Source organism: Mus caroli, chromosome 12 (assembly GCF_900094665.2).
Source record: "Mus caroli chromosome 12, CAROLI_EIJ_v1.1, whole genome shotgun sequence".
Taxonomy (NCBI): Eukaryota; Metazoa; Chordata; class Mammalia; order Rodentia; family Muridae; genus Mus; species Mus caroli.
Window position 1 is genome coordinate 77,671,526 of NC_034581.1, and position 19,193 is coordinate 77,690,718.

Below are 19,193 nucleotides of genomic sequence, written 5' to 3' on the forward strand. Positions count from 1 at the left end.
CACTCACACTCACACTCACACACACTCACACACACACTCACACACACACACACTCACACACACTCACACACACACACTCACACACACACACACACACTCACACACACACACACTCACACACACACACACACACACACACACACACACACACACCAGGGATTAGAGAGGTGGATCAGTGGTTGAGAGCACTTGATGCTCTTTCAGAGGACCCAGGTTCAATTCCTACGTGGTGGCTCTCAACCATCATCTGTCACTTTGGTCCCAGGAGATCCTACACACTCTTTTCTGACATCAGTAGGCACTGTCCATGCATGTAGTGAGCACACACATGCATGCAGGCAAAATGTTCATATACATGAAATAATAAACTATATCTTTAAAAAATTAAAAGAATATGTACCAACAAACTGCATAAAGCAAGCAAAGCCCACACCATCCACCCATGAATGCCCTGCCCTCCAGCGATCTCAGGAAGACCCAGATCTTGAAGCAAGCTTAGCAGATTCCATGGCCACATCCTGCTTTGAGGTTTCTGGCATCCCAGCAACCATAATAGATGGTAGGAGAACCAGTCGAGTGGTAAACCCTAAGTTCCACTGTGATTCCTAATTCATAACTAGAAATTGAGGAAGGAGAGAAAGAATAGACACACAGATCTGCAGGGTCACTTTGAGTCTTCAGAGCCAAATGTCATTCCAAGTGACATATCCATCAAGAGCTGGTGGGCTCTGTGCCCTAAGTAGTGATCCATTCAGGAAAACCATAGAAACCCATCAACAGACATCGGTCAGGCTCAACCACTGTGAGCAGACCTTCTGAAGCCAAGGAAAAAGGTGGACAGGTCTAGCCTTTGATGGTGGCCCGGTGAGGACACTCCCCTTCTGCTGGACACTCATGAATCAGTCCGCCTCTCTCTGGAACAAGGCTGACCACGTGCATTCTGACCTGCTTACTCTTAGCTGGTGGCTCAGCTCAGCCATACGGTGTGGTTGCAGGCTGAGCTTAGGAGTCAGCTTACTGCAGACCGCTGGGACCCATCATAGATTTTTTTTTTAAATGCCAGATGCCAGAGTGGAAAGAAGAAGATGGTCTGGTCTCCCACACTACCTGCCCCAGCCCTCACACCCTAACCTTACAAGTGGAAACTCACGTCTGTGGTTCTCATTTCTGTGGTTGGGTGGGGATCGGGTCTCCTGGTCTTGGGCTTCGTCTCCCTCCTCGCTGGCCAGGTGAGTATGAGCGTAGTGGTAGCTGAGTCCTGGCCGGTTCTTGTAGCGCTTGCCACAGACTAGATAAGCAAAGAGAAGGAAAATGTCAGCAACTTCTTTGGTCACTCTCTCATACTCCAGGGCAATGGTCCCCAGTTGTCTACACCAGAGCCAGGCTTCCCCTTAAAAAATACTTCCTACCCTCAGACCCATACCACTGTAACCACATGGCTCATGGACACAAAAGAGGTGTAAGAATGCAGAGACTAAGGGCAGTGTAAGCACTACCATTCTGCCTGCAGAAACCCTGGGCAAGACAGAGAACTGTTCAGTGCCTCCATTGCTTTAGAGACGAAATGGGAATGTTAACAGGACTTACCTCATTGACCCTACACAGCACAGAGTGCTTAGGTAAGCGCTGTTGGACTGTGTGTTTACTCGGGAGCTAGGGATGCTAGGCAAGTACCCAGTCACTAAGCCATACTCCCAACTCTGCAGAGAGCCCTGCAAATGGCGCTGAGCACACAGAAATGGGGATTATCATCATAGCTTTTGAATCCAATTATCACTGGAAGCCTATCCAGTCCAACATTTCAGGTCATCAGCGAGACGAATGAGTCCCAGTCACACAAAATGACGTGTGTAGAACACACAGCAGCAGAAGAGCCACCAGAACCCAGGTCTCCTAGATTCCTCGGCAGTGACCCATCTGCTGCCCCCATGGTTGCGTCTGTAGGAAGCAGGAAAGTTTCCATTGGGTAAGACTCTCCGTGTATCACCCTGTGATTTATGCCAGGAAAATGTGCTCTATCCTCACCACCAACACAATGAGACTGAGGCATCCCGGGGGCTGTCATAGCCAAGAGCTTGTGACCTCAATGTTCCAATTAGCCTCTGGCATCCCAGGCCTCTCTCAAATGAGACAACTTGAGACAAAAGGCAACTGATAACACTAAATAGCATCTTAGAAGCAAGAAGAAAGGGGGGATCGCTTGGTACTCCCGCTGCTCCAGACCTAGAGAGCAAAAGGCAGGCAAAGTGACCTCGGGGCAGTCCACCAATGTGCCTCCCACACACTCAGCCCAGGGGCTTTGGGGATGGGATTGTCAAGTACAGGAGCTTTTGGGGTCTTCAAAGTGAAACCATGGTCCCGAATGCTCATCCTACTCGCTCTCACAGATGACCAAGCCAGGTGGACTTTGCTGGAGCACTGGGGAATGAGCTGGCTCTGAGGGACTGTCTCCCAGATCAGAGACCATACTGCTTCATGGGGAATCAGACCTGCGCTCAAGCCCCGGTTCAGTAGCCGTGACCATCACTGTATGGAGAAGCGCTATTAGGCACTACCATAAGGACTTCTCAGAGCTTGCCTTTTCCTCAGATTCTCCTGGGGTTGGCAACATTACATAGTACCATCTCTTCTCTCCCTTATTTAAATAAACTAATTCTAATTAGCATAATTCATTCTGAGTAATAGCCAGGACAATAGTTTCAAATGGCAGAATTGGGCATCTCCTACTTTTATGAACCTGGATCTAGTGTCTCCCTGCTTTGAATGACTTGGTCGCTAATTTTTAGCCTTTATTACATTTAAGAATTTCCTATTACTCCTGACTTAGAATCTTATTATAAGAAAGTTTTTATTGACTGCCCTTTAAGCATCTGCTAATACTCGGCCTTTCTTTAGTTTATGGATATGGTGAGTTAGGTTGGTTTCCTAATATTTCCTATCATCGAACCATTCCTGCGTTCCCTAGAACACGCTCCATTTGGTCAGAGTATATTGTTCAACTGATACACTGCTGGATTCAACTTGATAATATCGCATCTGAACTCAGATGTGTAGAGCTTTAATTTTTGAACTATCTTTGTCGGAGCTCAATTTTATAGTTATATCAACTTCCAAAGCGAAGTAAGAAAGTTTTGCTATGTGAATCTGGACAAGATATGTACTGTCTCTGGGTGCCTTTTTTTCTGGGAATGAAGATAATAATGCTCATTTTGAAGCATTATTATGATCTTAATTAAAAGACCGTAAATAGTATTTGTTAAGAATCTTACTGAGTCTAACATAATAACTGTTCAATAAATGGTAACTAATGGGCAAGAGACATCAGCCTTGTTTGTCACATCTTAAGAGCTGGAGACCCCACCCCACCCCCCGCCCCCAAAGAAAAACTTTGATCTCTCAACCTATTCTGTAGAATCTGGCATTGGTTGAACATCCTTGATGAGTATTTAAAATTCAAGCTGGGGGCCTAGCAGCTATAAATTTAAGGTCTCTCCCTCCCTCTCTCAAAACAAACTAAGATGGTGCCTTGCATCTCAGTTCCATGTGACTTAGGAAGCAAGACCTAAAGAGGCCCTTGAGATCCACTCTCTGCCTGCTTGTGGCTTTTTCCACTTAACCTTTTAAATGATCTGAGTTCAATAAGCAACAAATTACAGGGCCATTGGATGTGAATCCACTTAGTCACCAAACACACTGTTGATGAGGATGCTTTCAGTGTTAGCACAAGGTAGCCTGGGCCCTCCCCAGATCCACCCATGATCCTAAGTGAGCTGTTTGTGCATTGCTGGGCCAACCAGTGCTTTTTTTTGTTTGGTTGGTTTTTGTTTTGTTTTTTTGTTTTGTTTTGTTTTTCGAGACAGGGGTTCTCTGTATAGTCCTGGCTGTCCTGGAGCTCACTTTGTAGACCAGGCTGGCCTTGAACTGAGAAATCCACCTGCCTCTGCCTCCTGAGAGCTGGGATTAAAGGCGTGAGCCACCACACCCGACTTTTTTTTTTTCCTTAATCATAGAATTTCAAGATCTTAACTGTCACCTGAACTAACCATCCACTAAGATTATCCCATTAATACTCCAGAAGCCTGTTCTTGGACTCCAGGGATAAGAACTCCCCACCCTTCAGGACAGTGCCCCTCCTCAGGACTTGAGTAATGATCTTGTCTATGCCTGCAGTCTTCCCTTCAGGGTGCTTCCCTACTGACGTATTTGATGTCTGCAGCTCAGCCTCATCTGCTGCCATGCACATTCTACAAAATATATTTGTTCATTGGCTGGTGAAAGGACATAGAAACACTTGTAGAAGAGACAAGAACCAAGAGAGGAGGCAAGCCTGTAGTATCTTATCCATCTATCCACAGTGTGGTGGTTTGAATACAGTTGGCCCCTATAGACTCATGTGTTCAAATGTTTAGCCTTATAGGGAGGGACACTATTAGGAGCTGTGGCCTTGCTGGAGTAGGTGTGGCATTGTTGGAGGAAGTGTGTTACAGTGGAGGTGAGCTTTGAGGTCCCTATGCTCAAGCTATGCCCAAGTGTGGTACACAGTCCCCTTCTGCTGCCTGCAGATCGATGTAGCTCTCTCAACTCCTTCTCCAGTACCATGTCTGTCTGCACAATGCCAGGCTTCCTGCCATGATGATAATGGACTAAACATCTGAAACTGTAAGCCAGCCCCAATTAAATGTTTTCCTTTATAAGAGTTGCCATGTTCGTGGTGTCTCTTCACAACATTGGAATCCCTAAACTAAGGCAAACACTAATGGCTCTGAAAGCCTATAAAGCTAAACTCAAGTGACATCATCCATCTCCTCCCCTAACACTGTAGAGAATGATTCTCTGGAGAATGAATTCTTTTGCTAGAGCACATATTCTCAACATGTGCTTCCCAGACAAGCACTACCAGCCCTACCTGGGAACTTGTTGCAGAAACAAACTCTCAGGAGCTCCCCCACCAGCCCCTGAATCAGAAGCAATGGGAATTGTGGGGGATACTCAACCACCTGTTTGACCAACCAGAGACCCACATTGTCCTGGAAGTTCTTACTTCTAAAGCTTGAGAAGATTTAGGCCTGACTAATCAACCTGGTCTACCTACTTTCCTAGTGTGTGTAGGGTGGAGGGTGGAGGGTGGAGGGTGGAGGGTGGAGGCTCCCTTGAGGCACAGGATTGGTCACTAGAAGATCCAGATCCAGGCAGCTCAGGAAAGTGTCCTGGAAGCCAGACTCCCTTATACAGTGCCTTGTCTTTTGTGGCTCATTTGAACAGTGTCTGTCATTCGTCCCTAGACCTTCAACAATGTACTAATTAAATGCTAATACATGCCAGCTCAGTGTTGATGAAAAGAGGAAGTCAAGGAACCCACATCCCTCTCTTCCAAGTAGCTCTCGGTCTAGCCAAAGAGATGAACCTATAAAGGAAAGATAGTGCATGGCTGTGTGAGCAGGGATGGCTGAGAGGGGTATCTGAGACAGGCAGCAGACAGCTGGAGCTGGGGGAGAATGGATTCCTAGGGTAAGAACCCCTTGCAGGAGAGCATGAGATGAGCAAGATTTACCTGCGGCTCCAGAGCCTAGCCATTTGGTACTGAGAGCCATTTGAGAAAGCTGCAGCAAAGGAAAGGGGTGGGGTGGAGGGAGCTAATAAGAAAGGCACGGGGCTTGACTCCATCCTGACTGTGAGGGATGAAGGGAGGCAGTTAACCTGGAGGATCAACTTAATCTGGTCCATATGTTAGCATACTGCTTACAGGATGAATTTAAAGATGGCAGGCCACTATTTGCCTTGCTGGTGAGTGGGGAAAAAAAAAAATGACCTTATGGGTAGAAATTAATCATGAAGAGAAGGGTTCAAGACAGAATCTGGCAGAAAGCAGAGTAAGAATGTAATGTGGTACCAACTAACATGGCTGTCTCTGAGGTGCACTGCCCAGACCTGGCTTCATTTGGCACTGGGTTCTGCCTCCTTCTTGCCTTCCTGCATATTTCTTAAGCAGTTTTCTCCTTACCACAGAGCCTTCTAGTGTGCTCATCCCTTTGCATAGCCTAATCCCCACCCCCAGTTTGCCTGATGAGCATCTAATCACCCTTCGGCTCTTAGTTCTAATGCCCTTCCCCAGGGAGGTTCTGCCAATCATCAGGACCCTGGTGTTCACCGTCCAAGGTCTAATCCACATCACTCCTACAGGCAACCAGTGAGACAGACCCTGTACATTCGCACACGCTAACACACCATATCCACAGTGCTCAGCGTGGGATCTGACTGCCACAGGCACTTTTGGATGTCAGCTAAGGGACCTGAGTAAGGCAACCAGATCCCTGATTTGGGCGAGCTGTTAGAATGTAGGAGAAAAATTCGATTTAAGGAAGAAAGAAAATGGGTTCAGCCTGTGGAACTTTTATTCTTATGGAGAGAGATGTGGCTGGGCTACAGGCACCCTGGCACTGGAAGTTACAGGTGTTAAGATACAGCAAGGGAAACCGAGGACCGATAGAGGTGGAAACTTGAGATTCCTTGTTTTAATTGGGTAACAAAGACTCACATGATGGCCAGAAGCATGGTCCACAGAAGGAAGGTTTCAGGACAGAAGAAGCACAGAGGCCCCAGCTGGGACTCTTGAACGCAACAAGCAAACATGTATGTTCAGGGCAGTCCAGTCCCATGGTGAGGGCTTGAATGAGAAATGTCCCCCCACTGTGGTCTGGGGCTTTCAGACTCTTTGGTCCCCAGCTGGCAGGGCTGTTTAGGAGGCTTGGGAGGTATGGACTTACTGGAGAACGTGTCACTGGGGCTGGGAGGTGGACTTTGAGGCTTAAAAGTTTCAAGCCATTTCAAGTTCACTCTCTCTGCTTCCTGCTTGTGGTTCAAGATGTGAGTTCTCACCTGTTCCTGCTCCCATGATTCCTTGCCATGCTAAGCTCTCAACCCTCTGAAACAAAAAGCCCAAATAAATTCTTGCTTCTATCTATAGTGAGACTTTTAGAATTTTGCTTTCCTTTAAAAAAGCAAATAGAGCTGGGCGTGGTGGTGCACACCTTTAATCCCAGCACTCGGGAGGCAGAGGCAGGCGGATTTCTGAGTTCCAGGCCAGCTTGGTCTACAAAGTGAGTTCCAGGACAGACAGGGCTACACAGAGAAACCCAGTCTCGAAAAACCAAAAAAAAATAATAATAATAATAATAAATAAATAAAATAAAATAAAAAAGCAAATAGAAATATTATAAGATTGTTTTTGTTTTAATCCCAGGTGTGGGATATGGGGCTGCTTCAGATATCCACAGCAGCTGACTATGATTTGCCTCGTGCTCTAGCAGGGGCAGGAGTTAGGCACCTGTGGATAGTTTTCGGTGATTGTGTGATGTTTGACGTTCTGGGGACTTCTTGGGGGCATATAAATGCTAGGGACCTGCCTAGAGGCAGGGTGGGGTGTTGGTTGTTGGTCACAGTTTGTTTAAGTACCATGCACAAAGAAACAAAATGAAGAAGAAATTAGGTATCCTGACGGCAAAAATCAAACTTGCTCCAAGGAACTCCCCACGCTAATCAGCAGGAAGTTTGTCTAACAATGATGTTACCCCCTTTCTGCTCCATGACTTTACTCAGAAATCTCCTTCTGTCCCCCCTGTCTTGTCTAGTGTTAGGGGGTTGAAAGGGTGGATAAAAGGAGAACCGCAAAGGAGCAAAAGACAGGCTACATCCATGGGTTTCCTTGGTCACGGTGTTGTATCACGGCAACAGAAAAGTAACAAATGCACAAATCTTAAGTGAGCAGACTGAGGCTTAGAGGCAGCGGCACTAAGAAAGGCCAAGAAATGGAGACCAAGAGGGGACCATTGCATATGGCCGTTGGAAGGCCACCACAGCAAGAAGATAATTCATGACCTTCTGGAAGCTGAGACAAGGAAATGAGGATGTACCAAAGGCTAATAGACTACTCCTTCCAGCAGAAGACAGGGCAGCTGGTGAGGACGGGGACTATAGCTAGGAAGGAGAGGGATGTAATGAGTTACCAGGGTGGTCTGTGAGCAGGGCACAGGCTGAAGGGAGGCAGCCGGGGAGGGCAGCTTGAAAGGCAAGTTAGAAGGAACCGGGGTTAGTGGAGAAGACACTGAGCTCCAGATAAAGCTACTGATACTAAGACCTAGTCTTGCAAGTGACATCATCACAGGGTAAGAGAGGAGGTCAATCAGAGTTCGATGGAATCAGAGTGCCACGTTTTGATGGGAAGATGTGCTTTGGAAAGCCTGTGTTGACTGCCGTAAGGGCAAGCTAGAGAGGACGCTGACCTCCTGTGTTTAATCCTACTTTCCAGTCACTCCAAACACTAAGGGCCAACTTCATAGGCAACTGAGCTGGGCAATGAGCTTTGTACTGGGTTTCATGTTCTTTGGCTACCATCTTGAAATATACTTCGTGTGTGTGTGTGTGTGTGTGTGTTCATGAGCATCCATGCATGCATTGTGTGTGCATGCATGGAGGATTCTATGTCCTGGAGTAGGGTAGACTAGCAGGCCAATGAGCCCCAGAACACCTGCCTATAGTATCTCCAGCACTCCGATTCTAAGCACACATCCACCATGCCTAGCTTTTTACATGAGTCCCAGGAACCAAACCCAGGTCCTTACACTTGCAGAGCAAGCTGTTCACCAACTGAGCGCTACCCCCCACCCCCAACCCCTTCTCTCTCCAGCCCCTGTGGATCTTATCTTGCCTTGGAAATCAGGGAGTGGTGATGTGGGAATTACTCCAGTGAAAAGCTTTAAATCCACCAGGGTGAACCTAGGCCCTGAGCGAGTGCGCCGCTGAGTCAGAGAGTGGATTCCTGGAAGTTTGCCTAGGGCAGGTCACTGGTCTTCGTGCCAGTGTGATCAGCTGTGCTGGCCTCGGTCGGTTTTGTCATTGGAGAAGGGGGAACTGCACAGGCATCTAAATAGTCCACATCTGAACTGGGTGGGTTCAAACTCTGCCTGAAACTGCTAACGGGCATGATCTCCTCCATAAGCCGCTAAGCCTCCCCGCACCTGCATCCCCTCTCTGGAACAGCACACCTACCTCACCACAAGGAGAGAGCTGTAAGACAACAATTTAAAAGTGGATCCATGGTGAGACTCAGTCACCATCAGCCGTCACCATCAGCCGTCACCATCCCCCACTGCCATCGGAGGGGCTCAGGCGAACACAATAAACCCCAACAGGGAGGGAGCTGGCGTGTTTCTCCTCCAAAGTCTGGGGTAATGGGGAAGAAGGTAAGGAGAAAAATAACATTCTGAAAATAAAGTACTGTCGCCATCTGCTCCCCTCTCATCAAGTCGGCAATCCTGCCCTGGAAGGAGCTGTCGCAGGGAATCAGACTAAACCCCAAGACTGCTGAAGCATGCAGAGAGGGCTGAACCCCCAGCTTCCCGCTATAGCCTCCTTCCCCAGGGCCCACTGCTCTACGTCATGTGTGCCTCTGCAGCCATCACCCCTGGGACCAGTCAGCCCCATCTGCGCTCAGCCTAAGGTCCTTCTTTTCACCTTGGCAAGCAAGCACCTGGATTTTGTGTTCCTGGCGCAGCACATGTGAAGAGCAATGGCTGTGACAAGGGAAGTCCAGCTTGCCTCCCTCTCTCTCCTTCCCCCTGGGGCAGATCCATCTGTCAAGCTGCAGAAATAGCTTTGCCCACATTCCTAGTCCAGAGCTGGGTACTCCACATGGGACCTCCAGGCTAGAGTTACGAATGCCATCAGTGTTGTCCCAGAGCAGGGACAGCATGTCCCCTAACCCCCTACCCTACTCCAATCGTTGTCTGGGGCTGGATGGAGGGGGCTGGAGTGGGGGGTGGCAGTTTCTGTGAACAAAGCCGGCTACAGCAGACAGCAGAATCCTTCCTGCCGGGGAGAAACGGCTGCCTTCCCTACTGATAACTTAATGACTCTGGCACATTTTCATCAGCCCAACTTGGAGCACGCAGTGGGTATCTGAGCCAGTGGTTCCCAGAGACTGAAAGCAGCGACTGAAAGCAATTACAGGATGAGTGTCCAAGAGACAAAGCCGAGGCCTTGGGAGCCACAAGGCGCATCGCATTCCCAGCGTCTGCCCATGGCACAGACACACAGCCCCTTCCCTCTACAGCCCAACTCCTTCAGCTAGGACACAAACCACAGCACCCGGTATCTGCAGCTGGCCGGAGGGCGTCGTAACTGCAGTCAGGCAGCCTCCAATCCCTACCACTTACAATGTGGATCCCATTTTACAGGTGGGGAACCTAAGGGTGGGAAAGGATACATGGCTCCCCAGATTGGCAAAGCCAGGATTCAAACCCAGGTCTGTCTGTCTGCCTGCCCTTGCAGAATACATCTGTCATGTGTTTTCTGCTTGTCACTACTGTCCCCTGCTCTCTCAGTGCCTGGGGCTGACCTCCATAGCTTGCTTTTCCCAGGGGCCTTCACTCTGCATCTGGAAATTTGCCGGGAAGAAGCAGATGCAGGAGGGTGCAGAGTAGGGAGGGAGTTGAGGTCTGTGTCCCGCCCTGCTTTTCTCCTCTGAGGACCTCAAACTCATGATGTCATCCTGTTCACTTCTTCAGAGTGGAACCCACAGCCTGCAGGGCCTCACGCGTACCATTTGGTCAGAAGAACCATGCACTAACAGGCTGGCTGATAGACATTCGGAGCTCTACACACCTGGTCAAGCGCCCCTCTTTGTCCTCTTTGCAGTACCATCTATGGGGAAAGAGAGCCCCCACCCAGTTGCCCATGTAGGGAACAAAGTGAGAAAAGTCCTGTGTGATGCTGATAAACTAAGATTGAAGCAAAAAAACAAAAACAAAAACAAAACAAAAAAACAAAAACAAAACAAAACAACCCAGGAGAGATGCATCTCAGGGTGGGCTTGTTTATCCCTAAGGACCATTTGAAACGGCTGGGCTTTCTTTAAAAGTCAACAATGGCTCCACAGGACCCAAAAGGAAAGAATGAAAGATTCATCCAGCACCTGCAATGTTTGCATCTGCAGTTGCCTAAGTGCCTCGTGTAGGAGCCCCTTTCTGGCAAGCCCAAGGCTTCCACACTAGGGTGGGCCTCCAAGGCTGGACTCCAGATGAGCTGGTTGCCTCCAGGAGCCCTTTGGATCCAGTTCCAGCTCTTTTACAAACCCTCTATACATCCCTGGACAAACCACACTGTAAAAATATTGAGCCTCGATCAGATCCCTTCTAAGTCCTCTCCATTCTAGTTCCTTGTGGTTATTTTCTCTCGGCCTTGAAAGGTCTGTGTGCCCCCTGAATCCCTTACCCCCTTGGCTATGATAGAAAAATGATATAAGCTCCTAGCCATAACATACGCCCAGGGTCTGCTGACTCCCATCTCCCCACCCACCCAGCAAGGCCAGCAGCTGCATTCCTGTGATGTCAGGAGCTGGGGGAGTAGAAATATCCTGACATTTTTGTAGGGTTTTTTTTTCCCTTTTTTGCAATAAGGTCTCATGTAACGTAGGCTAGCCTTGAACTCACTATGTAGCCAAAGCTGGCCTTGAACTCCTGATTTCTTTGCATTCACCTCCCAAGTACTAAGATCACAGGTATATACCACCACACACAGCTGACATCCTGCCTTTTTACAAACATCTCAAGGCCTGGCATTGTCCTTTATTGTGTGAGTCCAGACCCAGCACCTAGTAACCACTGAACCCCGCTGTAACCAGGGGCAGCTGTCCTGCTTCTTTAGGAATTTATTATATGTGAATATGGCTTCCAGTTAGTAGCAGGAAGAAGAGGGAAGTCTTTCATTTCAAGATGCTATGTCACTTGCTTCTGAGCACCCAGAAGAGAGATGCAGACAGCCTCCAAACCAAACTGTTTAAGTTTCCCACCCTACTGAGAAACATGGCAACAAAAATCTGGCAATTTGCCCCGTGACCTAGGGGAAGTGACGTCACCCAAGCCTTAGTTTCTTTGTCTGTAAAATGGAGGTCATGAGTTTGTATACCACAGAGACAGGGTAAGGCCTGGGTCAGTCCAAGATCATGAAGGACACATTTGGGGCCTGCCTGCAGCATGGCATCCAGAACACTAGCCATTTTTGCCAATTCACTCAGTTCTATAGGCTGCATCCCTGGATCTAACAACTCCAAAACCTGGTGCACAGAACATAACCAGGGATTCCCCTGGGGTGATAAGTGCCCTTGTCAGTGTATATAAAGAAAATAAATATCTATTGACAATATCCATGAAGAGGGCAATGAACTGATGCCTTTCCCCACTCTCTTACTGAGCCTTCCTAGAAACTCTAACACTTGTGTCCATGTTATTAGTTTTGGATGTGTCCAAGGTCACGGCTAGGAAATGACATGGCAAGGCTTCAAATCCTGGGCTTTTGACTTCAGAACCATCTTCTTTCAACCATCCTCTCAAAACAGGGTTTTTCTGTATAGCCCTGGATGTCCTGAAACTCACTCTGTAGAGCAGGCTGGCCTCAAACTCAAGAGATCCGACTGCCTCTGCCTAAGTGCTGGGCTTAAAGGCGTGCGCCACCACTGCCTGGCTTAACCATTATGTCTAAGGCAGTGTCTGAGTCCCCATTTCTAGGGAGCTCCCCATGTTACCGTGTCTTTAATTAGTTCTTTAAATAAATAATAAAATATAATTCAATTACACAAAAATAATTTAACTAATAAATATAACGGTCAACATTCCTGGGGGAAATAAACAGAGAAGAGTCAAGAATCAGAGCCAGTTACCATGGTGGCAGCTCTCGCCTTCTTGGAAGCTTGTGGGTGTCCCCTCTCTGGGGACCTCTGTACACCTGCTAGGTCTGGATGATGACCTGAGAAATGCTGTACCAGTACAGAGCAGACTTTTTATGACTCCTAAGTCACCCCGTGTGTAGAGGTCACCTTTTTGTGACTCCTAGCACCTTTAGGGAAACAAAAGTCCATTGCTTCTGTTAGACTTCCTGCCTGGGCCTCCTAACACTTCCCAGCTTTCCTGGCAAAGTCCCATCACTCTCCAAATGTCCCTCTTTCCAAATGTTCCACTCGAGCCTCCCTTCACGTCTCAGCGTATCAAGCTCCAGGTATCAGGAGTCATTGATGCTTCTCTCTCCCCGCTCACAGGCAACCCTCTTGCCTCTTGCCTCTTGCTCTCAACCATAGTCAAGTCTGCAGGGTCTTTTCTCTTTCTTTCTCTCTCTCTCTCTCTCTCTCTCTCTCTCTCTCTCTCTCTCTCTCTCTCTCTCTCTCTCCTTTCTTTTTCCCCCTCCTCCATCTCTACCTCTGTCTATCTCTCTGACTCTCTGTCTCTGTCCATCTCTGTCTGTCTCTGTATCTCTTCCTCCCCCTCCCTCTCCCTCTCCAGAGGTCAGAAGACAGCATCCACCATCACTTCTCAAGCACCTTCCACTTATTTGAAGTGGACAGGGTCTCTCACTGGCCTGGAAGTTGCTAAACAAGCTAGGCTTGCTACCTAGCAAGCCCCAGAGATCTACCTGTCCTTGCCTCTCCAGCACTAGGATTTCAAGCTTGGGTACCACATCCAGCCTTTTCCATGTGGTCTCTGGGGATCAAACTCGGGTCCTCACAGTTTCAAGGCAAATGCTTTACCAGCTGAGCCATCCCCACCATGTTGTGGGTTTCCTGTCACAGGGCCTGCTTTGTTTTCTTAATTCATTTGTTCCTGCTCTTAGTACTATCCAGGCTTCTCCTCGTTTCCTTATATATGACTGGAAAAGCCCCTCTCAGCCTGGGCTCCAGGCATCTCACCTGAATCATCCTATAGATTAACTTTTCTAAACATGCCCCCAGTTTGACAGTATAGTCACCCTTCAGATGAGCCCAGCCTGGTGTCCTGTAATCCCTCCTGCCGTAGACACCTGATACACACTACCGCACACTCTGTTCTGGACAAGGTGACCTGTCTCTTGTCCTAGCATGCTCCTTCTCCAGCCATTCATCAAGGGTTTGGGATAGCCCTGTGCTATGGATTTGGTACCGATGGCCTAGGACATGGTCCTTGCCTGAGATGGTACACTGTGTAGCCTGAGAAGACATACACGCAGGCAGACTGCGAGTACATAGTACGAGAGGGAGCTTTGTGGAGCACTCTCAAGGTCCACATGGAACGCATCGCATCGTTTACCAAGGATGGAAGGGGTGGGAGGAGATTCACAGCTGCAATCACATCCCCCCTCTCTGCTTACTCCCTGCATGACCCTGGGAGAGTTATTGACCCCTCTTCTTCCCAGTCCTCATCTCGAAGATGGCAATGACCGTAGTTTCTATCTCATGACCCTTCTGTGAGATTAAAATAGCTCACATAGAGGAAACTCATAGAGCATTCCAGATCCATAACCTACGCCAGGAACCATTGCTATTATGACTTCTCTACACACCTCTACAGAAATTCTTCTGTATCCCTGGAGACAGGAATCCATTCACTCTGTACTCGTTTAAATCTGACTGGCCTTGAGATGTATCCTCTGACCACTACCCCCCTACACACACACACACACACACACACACACACACACACTATTCTTCCTTGTATGATTAGCCTGATACCTCCAGGTATACTTAGAAAGAAGAAAGAGCTATGGTGGAAGAATGTTTCTTCAACCATATCGTATGCAAACCCTTTATCTATGTCCTCACTATTGGCCTGCCCAGTCAGGTGTCCTTCCCGCTGCCTACAGAGAACATGATACCCAGAACAAGCCATCTTCTCCAAGCCCCAGACAGCAAGTGGCAGAGCCACAGCTTGGCACTCAGGGCAGTCCCCTTCCCCAGATCTCTCATCTGGCACAGGCCACACCCCTACTGTGACTAGCACCAGGCTCTATGACCTCACAGTTCTGCTTCCAGGAAATAATAAGGCATTATAAAAGGCTGGGTTAACATTTCGTCCTGGGTAGAGGAGGGGCTCATGGGAACCCACCCCTCCCAAGGGCCAGCTTAGTGGGAAAGGAGGAGACGTTTTCTTCAGGGGGATAGTCACTGGAAGATGCTCATGTTTCTGTGAGTGACTCCTTACCAAGGGGCCATATAGGCAACCCTAATTAAACTCCTCATTGGGTTACCAAATATAAATAAAAATGAATAAATAATAGAAAAGAGAAGGGGGTCTGGCTGGAAGGAGAAAATGGATCCATGGGAGTTAGAAGGGGGGGGCACCGAGAGAGGGTAATGGGAGAGTACCACAGTCAAAATAATGAGTTATATTCACTTCTGGAAAATGCCATAATGAAACTATTACAGACAATAGATGCTAAGAAAAAAAAAAAACTGTGAAGAAATAGCTGCAAGGGTGTTGATAGAGAACAAATTCGAAACTGAACATTGAGCAGGCTGAGTACTGACCACACACCTAGAACAACCACATGCTGTGGCATGTCCACGCCATGAAATAGTATGCAACCCTAAACTGCTGCCATGGAAACACGTTTGTTGACACAGAGAGATATTCCTCTCATACTGGTGAGTGGAAGGCCTGGGGAGATTTGCGGGGAGGGAATGAATCCCAGCGAAGCCTGCAAAAACTGAGTTCCCTCTGAGGCCTAAGACAGCAGAGGAGTTATTTTCCCCCTTCCGACATTCCTACAGCTCTGCTTTCCGTGAACAAATGCTGTTTCCACAGGGGAAAATTTATTTTCAAAAATAAAAAGAACCTCTTAGCATCATGGCTAAAAGGGTTCCTGTGGGTAAGAAAGTCATCTCAGAGGGCACAGGTGGCTATGGTAGCACTCTAGAGAGGACAATGGGTATGGCAAGGACAAAGAGGACAGGGACAGGCAGCAGGGCAAAGGAAATAGAGGCAAGCAAGTCCAGGATGTGCATCTGAGGAACTTCCCAACACCCCTCAACCCAGCCCTGCAGGGACAGGGCCACCTATGTTCATGATACAGTGGCATTTACATATTTAAACAGGCCCAGCTCTGTGAGGACAAACGCAGGCTATCTCCAGTGCTTCATCCCTCCCACAGGCCCTGCTCCACAAATCAAGTTTCTGGGGCACGGAGCCTCCTCTGCCACTCCCTCACCCACACAGAGCCAAGGATCTGCAAGACAACAGCCAGAGACAACTGAGTGATGGCCCAGCCACTGCACAAGGCGGCAAGCCCGAAGGCCAAGTTATTGGCTTTTTTTTTTTTTCTTTCCCTGCCACGGTCTGAAGCACAAAACACATGAGCCCTGGAGAATGCCGGCCTCTGTGCCCTCCAAAGAAAATTTTCATAAGATAGAAATAGTTATCTGAATCTACCTGCCACACTCTAGTTTTAGTGAAGGCAGGTTGATCTGAAAAGGGCTGAGGAGAAAGCAGGTTTTCCAGGACCTCCTTGGCTGCCCACCCCACCAGTCATCCAGCCATAGCTCCTCCAACTCACTGTATAATCTCCTGATATCCCACACTGCACTTCTCCTTTCTGTTCCGAGACATCTGGTCTAGGCAGATAGCCTCACCCCAAAGCTGCTATGTGGGAGGGAGCCCACAGTGCAGGGCTGGGTGTGATGAGGGAGGTCTGGAGCTCTGAGGGACCACAAAGAGGACATGGCAGAGCCACTATCAAGCAGACCTAACCTGAGACATACACTTCACTCTCTCCCCTTCTCCCTCTGGAATAAACATAGCAGAAAGCAGATTTTTAGAGTGGGAAGAGAGCTCAGACTTTATTCTAGCATGGCCCCTATTGGACTCGGTTGTGCCCCATTATGGTTTGAATGAGAAAGGCCCACTCCACCCAACCCTGGATTCACTGAATGCTTGACCCCCAAGCCAATGGCACTGCTTGGGGGAAATGTAGAGCCTTTACAATAAAGTGGGTCACTGGGGCAGCAGAGGGGATAAATTATAGCTTGGTCCTGTTTCCACCCACACCCTCTGTTCCCTGAACTGCTAAGATGTAGGCAAGCAGGTTCCTGTGCCCAACTGCCGTATTAGCAAGACGACATGAACGTCGTCATGCCTTGCCTTCCATGATGGCCTGACCATACACTTTCAAATCAGGAGCTGAATCATACGCTGAAGCCCCCTAATAAGCTGCAGTTCCGTATTTTTCTCACAGTAAGGAGGAAAAACTGGGTAATGGATACCTCCAGCTAGATTTCGAAGAGAGAACTCACCCTGTAGCACGGTTATTAAAAAGTCACAGCCATATCTGCAGGGCTAGGATCCTGGGGATCAAAGATCCTACTGACAGAATTGACACTGAGTGGAACTTCTTGACGTGTCAACACCACCCATGACTCAGAGATAGGTCACACTCAGATGTGTCACTAGCCTACGCTAATGCCCTAGTGTGCAGTGATTTTAATAAATTTAAACAGAAAAGCTGAGAAATCATGTAATCCATTCAATTACAATTACTACCTGACTCCGGCTTGCCGATCCGATACTAGAAGCGACCCATTAGTGTAGCACACAGGATACTGCCTCATAAATAAAGAATGCAGGTTTATTAACTGATTTCTAAGACAATTTTCCCTCAGCTCTTAGAAGAGCCCCATAGTAGGAGAACAGACCTAGACTGTGCCATTTCTAAATCATGGGATCTTGGTGTCACAGTCAATCAGCTGTTGGACCTGGGGAAGTCCCTTCACCTCTCTGAGCCCTGTTTTTTGGTGGGTTTTTTGTTTTGTTTTGTTTTGTTTTTTGTCTTTTTTTTTTCACAGAAAAATGAGCTCAGCTGTCCCTGTGGCTCAAGCTTACCATGGGGGTTTGTGCAGACAGTCTGTACAAAATGCCAGTCACACTACCCTGTGCATGGTAGGCGCACACTAACAGGATTGTTACCACTATTCAGAAAAGTTCCCCGTGTGCAGCAAAAACATGGGAGCTCTCTTGTTCCTCTCAGAATGCCTACCACAGAGACTGAATTTCTCAATCACCACCCGGCATCACCATCTCCTTCTCTATCGTGTTCCTTGAACAAAGAAAACATGGAAGTCGGCCTCTCCTTGAGAGTCTGCCCTGATGACAAGGGCGCTGCGGAGCAACCCAGAGCTGGAAGCACTTAGGGCAAGGTTGAGCAGCTCAGGTAATGACACTGAACGCATCCCAGGAGCCCACACCCGAGGATTCCTTTCATGTCTGTCCCCACTTAACACCCCGGCTGTAACGTGGATAATGGTACTATTAGGGCTTCGCGCTCCTGAGTAAATTAAAGTCAGGTGCAGGGTTGTTGTGTTTTAGACTGGATGGCTGAGCTTTATCATTGCTGAAAGAACTACCAAGGAAAAGATTCGAAGGAAGCCAAGTAAAACAGTGAGGCAAGCCGGTGGCGGACTGCTTAGAGAATCCCGAGGCTGTGCGATTTCTGGACATGGCTGGGGAGGTGGCTTAGTGGGTAAGCGCAGCACAACCATTAAGGAGCTGAGCCCGGATCCCAGCACCCATGTAAAATACTGAGGCAGGATGAGCACCTGAGACCCCAGCACTGTAAGGTGTTGAAAACAAGAGTGTAGAGAGACTCACTTATAAGCATCACCTGTCAATAACCAACGCTTTTGGCCAATGAGCTGAGGCAGAAAAGAGGAGGTGGGACATCCAGCAGGGATAGAGAGAATTCTGGGAAATGGAGGGCAAGAGATTCAAGGGAGTCGCTGAGGAAGACGCTGAGGAAGAAACAGACCGGGCCTGAAGGAAAGGTAACTAACCAGGAGGTCGATGAACTCAGGATAGAATAAAAGGGATAATGAGTAGGTCAGAAAACAAGCCGACACTTAGGGCCCAGGCATTTATTAATAAATAATTAGTCTCAGAGTCATCGTTTCCAGGAGCAGGAGCTGGGAGGAAATTTTGGGATTATTTTTTAGACAAGAGGGTTGCCAGCTGCCAGCCTAGCTCCAGGTCCAGTGAGAAACAGACCCTGCCAAAAAGGAATAAAACAGAATATTGGATGTCCTCCTCTGGCATGTGGGTACACCTATGCTCATGTAAAACACATACATATACATCTCTGAAAGAGTCGGATAAATAGACAGGCAGACAGACAGACAAACAGAGACAGAGACAGAGATGCAGACACAGACACAAAGAGACAGAGATATTCAGGCAGGGAACATTAAAAGGGCTGAATGGTCAAGGTCAGAGCCCTCAGGTTGGAATGAGGAGAACTTGCCATCCTCAAACATCATCATACGTATGAATGTTCTGAGAAGAGGTAGGAACATGCAGGCTCCAGGCCTGGCCCCTGGGGTTCTGATGGAAGAAATCTGGAGGGAGACCCTG

The 19,193-nt window shown here is 48.2% G+C and overlaps 1 protein-coding gene across 2 annotated transcripts in view; it reads right to left on the reverse strand.

Moving 5' to 3' along the window:
• Dpf3 (double PHD fingers 3) overlaps positions 1–19,193 on the reverse strand; it is a 275,179-nt gene that overhangs the window by 78,477 nt on the left and 177,509 nt on the right. For both annotated transcript variants that reach the window (XM_021178797.2, XM_021178798.1), the window contains exon 7: positions 1,151–1,288. In XM_021178797.2, the coding sequence (XP_021034456.1) occupies positions 1,151–1,288 (138 nt within the window). The remainder of the gene's footprint in view (positions 1–1,150; positions 1,289–19,193) is intronic.